General features: G+C 41.0%; 1 gene segment (V, D, J or C); it reads left to right on the top strand.

The window, feature by feature from the left end:
• The first annotated feature begins 302 nt into the window (after positions 1 to 302).
• Positions 303 to 1,358, top strand: LOC122544077. The segment is given in 2 exon segments: positions 303 to 371; positions 902 to 1,358. Coding segments are annotated over 2 exon segments (444 nt in total).
• The last annotated feature ends 5,426 nt before the right edge of the window (positions 1,359 to 6,784 follow it).

Raw genomic sequence — 6,784 nt, forward strand, 5'->3', positions numbered from 1 at the left:
TGCACTTTTATCTTCCATCACCTTTCATGCTTGGAATCTTGTTGCTGATAACTCAATTTTAAAAAGATCTCTGATTATCCAAACTATCTCCTCCTTGTTGAAATTTGAGCCATATTATTGACACTGCCCTGTCGTTTTGCAATACAATTGGTCACTGAAAAATGTAGCACAATAGAGCTTATGTTTCACAGCAAACAATGACGGGGAGAGAGATAGGAACCGGATGTGGTATATTTCATTGGATGGAGCAGAGAAATTGCCTTCACAGGTGTCATGCACTGCATTTCTTTAACAGAGGGAGCCAGTGCTGAATGACAGCACCATGCCATATGAAGTCTACTACCTCATCTGGATGTTTGCATTACCGCAAAGTTAGTCAAAGTCAGACGATGGAAAGTACAATGCATTGTCAAACAGTAGCTCACTGGTTAGCATTATATCATCTTATTTACAAAGTTAGAGGTCCGATTCTTACTCCAGATCCTGAAGCTTGATATCATGGCTTTCATTACTGAGGAAGCTCTGCAGTTTTACAAGGTTCATAGGGAAGATATTGTGTTGAAGAGAACTGCATTCTTCACATTGAGATCATGATTCTTCTTCAGAAAAACGCATTCCCTACTCCTAAATTGCAACATAAAACGACGCTTTAAAAATTACATCTGTACTGTCCATTAAACATTGTTGTGGTTATATCTGGGTTTGCTGAAAACGGATTGGATGAATTTTAAAAGTCACCTGATAATTCAGTTAAAAAAGAACAAAATTCTTGTAATTTGCTTTAAAAAATGCTTTTATTTTGATAGATTTTATATTACTGAATATTCTTAGTTTAAATTCAATCATTGCCCTCGTGACATATTGTCAGAAATTTGAATCTGCTCCAATTTACGTTCGACAGGAATTCTGGCCTCGTACGTGGAGCAGTCTCCAAACATCATTTCGATTTCAAGAGGAGACTCGCCTGAACTCAGATGCATGCTGAAGGATACAGCTTACAGCTACATGTACTGGTATAGAAAGCAACCAGGAAGGGAAATAGAAGCTTTATTCCACTCTGTTGGAAAAGGGTTAGTTACAAATTACACATCAGAGCCTTACCAGGCGAAAAGACACAGTGAAACGCTGTTAACTTTAGAGCTGAGAGGCACCTCTGCACCTCACACGGCTGTCTATTTCTGTGCGTGTAGGAGCGCACAGCATTTGATCAAGTATCCTTGCAGTTACAAAAACCTGCGTCCGATCACATTTACGACGTCGATTACTCATTCTCCACCAGCAGCTGTGGTCAGATAATTCTGTTGTTATTATATAGATGTTATTGTCACTTGTACTCAAGTGCAGAAGTACAGGTGAAGAAAAGTGCAGAAAGCGCCATGGTGTCATTTCAGATACATCTACACCTCCACCTAGGTACAAAAAATAAAACTTAAGTACAAAGCAGCAAGAGAAGCAAACCTCAAAAAGTTAAGCATTGCTTAATGGAAATAAGGAAAGAAAGAAATTAAGTGATATTTAACATTGAAATTCTTTGTAGTTGAAACTAGGAGAATAAAGGAATCTTTGAAAATTCGACAGTTTTTAGCCAGTCTCGCTCTTCAGGCACACAGGAATCGCCACTATAGCTGACGCTGCCACCTTCCCGATCTGCCCCGGAGAATCGGAACATTCCCTATCAGGATCCATAGAATGACATGCTGAGATACTGTTATGAACTGCCGAGAGGCCGAGGATCAGTGCCGTGACGAGACCAGGTTGTAACATGCATGTGACACTGACAGACTAGGCTCGTCCACACCATGAGTCACCCAGAGACCTGCCAAAACCTGCCAATGGGGAGATCAACATCAAGACGCAGAAAACACCAAAAGGGGAACGAAAAGAGAGAAAAACAGTACAAATATATGGAAGCGAGAAATAAACAGAAGGAGCAGAAGAGCTCCAATTGGAGCATCCAACTTCGAATCTACCTTGACCAGAAGTTGTTAAAAGTACATGTTTTGTGATCAGGTAAAGAATCATAGAATGGTGAGGACAGGGAAATAGACTTCAACCAATTCTTTCACTCTCAGCGCGTTCTGTGGATTCTTCAGTTAATCACAATCCAATACCACCCCGTTCCCCGCTCCCCACCCCGGCCAACTCCCCAACTGCAATCACGGCTTTCATTTTCATAAGCATTTTGTTATACTCTCTTCACCTTCTTCCTCTGGTCACAAGATGCAACAGTTTGAAGACAATTACGAGCAGATTTAATAATAGATTCTTCCCTGTTATTATATGAGTTTTGAACAAACTTCCTGTCATTTGAACCTGTTATTTCTCTGTATCTTCTCTGTGGCTGCATTCTGTTATTTTATTCTGATGTTCTAATGTAAGATATGATTTGCATTGCTTTTCACTTTATCTAGTTGTGTGTGATAATATAAGTCAAATCAAACAGTGCTTTCAGTGAGCTACTGGTGAATCAAAAGCATTTACGATTAAGTATAGATTCAAATTGCTTTGAGCAAATTTCAAAACATATTCTTCTTCTTTATTAAACCACTCAATCACTGGCAACATGTATTTTCCAAACTTGCATCAGGAAAGATTGACAATTTTCACTGATCAGAGTAGTGGACTCGTCAGAGAAAGAATAAGTGCTCCTGAAAGTGTGAAGTTAGAGGGAGAAATCGCTGTTACTACTGTTTTGAGGAAATAAAGTTTCCTTTGCACTTCTAAAACAAATGCCAGATTATCACCATTCTCGTGGGAATTACCAGCCTGGAATAGAAAAATTGGCAGAGTAACAATAAACAAGCATTAAACATTCAATTTTGGAAGATTCCAACCCACTTGAGAGATAACGTGCATTTCAAAAGACAGTGTTTGATAAGGAATAGGTAGCTTGGTTTTGTGCGTGGGAGATCATGTCTCATAAATTTGTTGGAGTTCTTTGATGAAGTGACCAAGACGGTTGACGAGGTTTGGGCGAACGGCGTAGTCAATACGGATTTCAGGAAGATCTTTGATAAGCTTCCACGTGATTAGTAGCTATAGAAGATTAGATCCCAAAGAATCCAGGGAGAGCTGGCAAAACAGTGAACAATTGGCTTGATGATAGAAAGCAGAGCGTAATAGTGGAAGGATGCTTGTCGGACTGGAGGTCTATAACTCTTGAAGTGCCTGAAAGGTCAGAGCTGGGCATGTTGCTGTTTGTTATCTGGATCAATGATTTGGATGAGAATAACAAAGCACAATTTGTAAGTTTACAGATAATACAAAAATATAAGCCATCGTGAACAATGAGGAAGGTTATCAGGAATTGCTGCATGAACTTCATCAGCTGGGGAATCGTACCCGAGAATGGGAAATGAAGTCTAATATAAATGAGTGTGATGTCTTGCATTTTGTAAAGTCAAATCAAGGCAGGAGTTCCATTGTGAACGGTATAGCCTTAGGACTGTTGTGGAACAGGCTCTCAGTCGCACAGTTCTCTGAAGTGGAGTCACAGGTAGACAGGGTAGTGAAGAAGTGGCCACCATTTTGTCAGGGCATTGAGTATAGAAGTTGGGAAACAATGTTACAGTTGTGCAGAACTTTGATGAGGCTGCACTTGGTTTATTGTGTTCAGTTTTGGTCAGTTTACTATAGGAAGGAGGCTAATAAACAGGAAAGACTTTACACAAAATTTACAAAGATGCTGCCAGGACTCAAAGGTTTGAGTTCTAGGGAGAGATTGAACCAGCAAGGATTTTCTTTTACAGCGCAGATGACTGAGGGAGTACCTAATTCAAGTGTATAACATCAGGAGAGGCGTGGGTAAAGCTAATGCATTGAGTGTTTCTCCCAGAGTTGGTGAGTCAAGGACTGGAGAGTATCTATTGTAGGTCAGAGAGAAAAGAATAAAACGTAACCCAAGGGACAACTTATTGTACACATAGATAGGTATGTATGTGGAATGAGATGCCAGAGGAAGTGGTTGAGACAGGCATATTCATAAGATCATAAGACATAGGAAAAGTAAGGTCATTCGGCCCATGGAGTCCACTCCACAATTCAATCAGCGCCCCTTCCCCACGCTCTCCCCGTATCCTTTAAGTCATTGCGAGATTAAGAATTTATCAATCTCTGCCTTGAAGACATTTAACGTCCCAGTCTCCACTGCAGTCCATGGAAATGAATTCCACAAGCCCACTATTTTTTTGGATGAAGAAATGTCTCCTCATTTTCGTCCTAATTTGAACACGTCTAATTCTAAAGCTGTGCCCACGGGTCCTAGTATCACCACCTGATGGAAAGAAATTACTAGCATCACCCTTTCTCAGCCATGTATTTTCTTGTAAGTTTCTATGGGACCTCCCCTCACCCTGGTAAATGCTAATGAAGACAATCCCAGGATCCTCAGCCTTTCATCGCATGGTAGGCCTGCCACTCCAGGGATCATCTGTGCGAATCTCCGCTGAACACGTTCCAGTACCAGTATGTCCTTCCTGAGATGTGGGGCCCATCTGGAACACAGTATTCTAAATGGGGCCTAACCAGATTTTTATAAAGTCTCAGTAACACATCGCTGTTTTTAGATTCAACCCTTTTGAGATAAATTACACCGTTACATTTGCTTTCTTAATCAAAGAGTCAACCTTCAAGTCAAACTTTAGAGAATCCTGTACTAACACTCCCAGATCTCTTTGTAGTTTGGCTTTACGAATTATATCACCGTTTAGAAAATAGTCCATGCCTGTATTGTTTTTTAATCCAAGGTGCAAGACCTGACATTTGCTCACATTGAATTTCATCAGCCATGTCTTGCCAAACTCTCCTCAACTGGCTACTTCATTCTATTGGCTCCAGTGATTTTTGAAAGATTACAACCGACTCCTCCGCTATTTCTTAAGCCACCCCCCTCAGAACTCTAGGAAGTAGCCCATCGGGGCCAGGATATTTATCAATGTTTAGACCTTTATAGATTTTCTAGCACTTCCTCTTTTGTAATGGCTACCATACCTAACTCTGCCCCTTGACACTCCTAAATTATTGGTATATTACTCATGCTTTCCACAGTGAAGACTGACACAAAGTATTTATTAAGTTCTTCAGCTATTCCCTTATCTTCCATCACTTGCCTTCCTGCATCAATTTAGAGCTGTCCACTTTTGCCTCTCGTCTGTTTATTATGTATTGAAATAAACTTTTACTGTAATTTCTAATATAACTGGCTAGCTTACCTTCATATTCGATCCTCTCCTTCCTTATTTTTCTCTTTTTTTATACTCTGTTTGATTTTTGTAGTCTTCCCAATCTTCTGATTTCCCAGTGCCCTTGGCCACTTGAGAGGCTCTCTCTTTTTCTATGATACACTTCCTGACTTATTTTGTCAGCCATGGCTGTCTAATACCTCCCCCAGATAATATTTGTTTTCTTTGAGATAAACCTCTGTATTGTGTCTTCCTTTACACCCAGAAACTCTTGCCATTGTTGCTCTATTGTCTTCCTCACTAGGCATTGCTTCCATTCGATATACGTCAGTTCTTCTGTCATACCATTGTAATTACCTTTATTTAACAGTAACACTATTACATCCGATTTTGCCTTCTATCTTTCAATTGCAGACTGAACTCTACCATATTATGATCGCCGCCTCCTAAGTGTTCCCTTACTTTAAGATCTTTAATGAAGTCTACTCATTCCATTGTAGCCTCCATTACAAGTTGCTCCAAAATGCCGTCTTGTAAGCATTCCATGAATTCCCCTTCGTTGGATCCATCGGCAACATTATTCACCCAGACTATTGGCATATTGAAGTCATGGTCGCGATTATCTTGCCTTTCTGACATGCCCAATCTATTTCCTGTTACATCTTGCACCCCTGGTCCTGGCCACTGCTGAGAGGTCTGGACATAACTCCCATAGTGATTATTTTTGCGTTTGTGGTTCCTCAACTCCACTCACACAGACTCCACATCATCTGACCCTATGCCATTTAGTGCCATAGGTTTAATTTCATTCTTAACTAACAAGGCAGCCCCGACCCCTCTGCCTAGCTCCCTGACTTAATGCTTCAATATTTAAATGCCAGTCCTGGACCCCCTGTAACTCCGTCTCTGTGACGCCTATCACATCATAATCATTCACAATGATTTGTGCTGTAAATCTATCTGCTTTGTTAGAATATTCCGAGCATTCAGGCCAAGCACATTAATGTTAATTTTCTTATCCTCATGATTTCTAACACCTCTAGTAGTATGTCCTAAGCTATTCTTCCTTTATTGCTTCATTCCTCGTCTGCCTCGAACGTAAGACATGCTCAAATGTTAGCCTGCTGCTTATCTTTCCACTTGACTCCATACTCCCTGTTGCTCCCTTTCCTTCCCCGACTCACAAGTTTACAGACCACTCTATTTATCCTTTCACCAGAAATTGGTTCCAGACTGGTTCAGGTGCAGATAGTCCCAATGGTACAGATCGCCCCTTTTCAAAACCTACTGCCAATGTCCCATGAAATGGAATACCTCTTTCCCAGACAAATCTCTTAGCCACGTGTTCATTTCCCTAATTTTCTTCTCCCTCTGCCAATTAGCACGTGACTCGGGCAGTAATCTAGAGATTCTGACCCTCGAGAATCTCTTCAATTTCCTTCCCAGTGCTTGATACTCCCCAAACAGGCCCTCTTTCCTACACTTGACTATGTTGTTTGTGCCAACGTGGATCACAACAGCTGGATCCTCTCCCTCCCGCTCCAATGTCTTTTCCAGCCGGTCGCAGATGCCCTGCACCATCACACCGGGCAGGAAATATTGCA

This window comes from Chiloscyllium plagiosum, chromosome 46, assembly GCF_004010195.1.
Source record: "Chiloscyllium plagiosum isolate BGI_BamShark_2017 chromosome 46, ASM401019v2, whole genome shotgun sequence".
Classification (NCBI taxonomy): Eukaryota; Metazoa; Chordata; class Chondrichthyes; order Orectolobiformes; family Hemiscylliidae; genus Chiloscyllium; species Chiloscyllium plagiosum.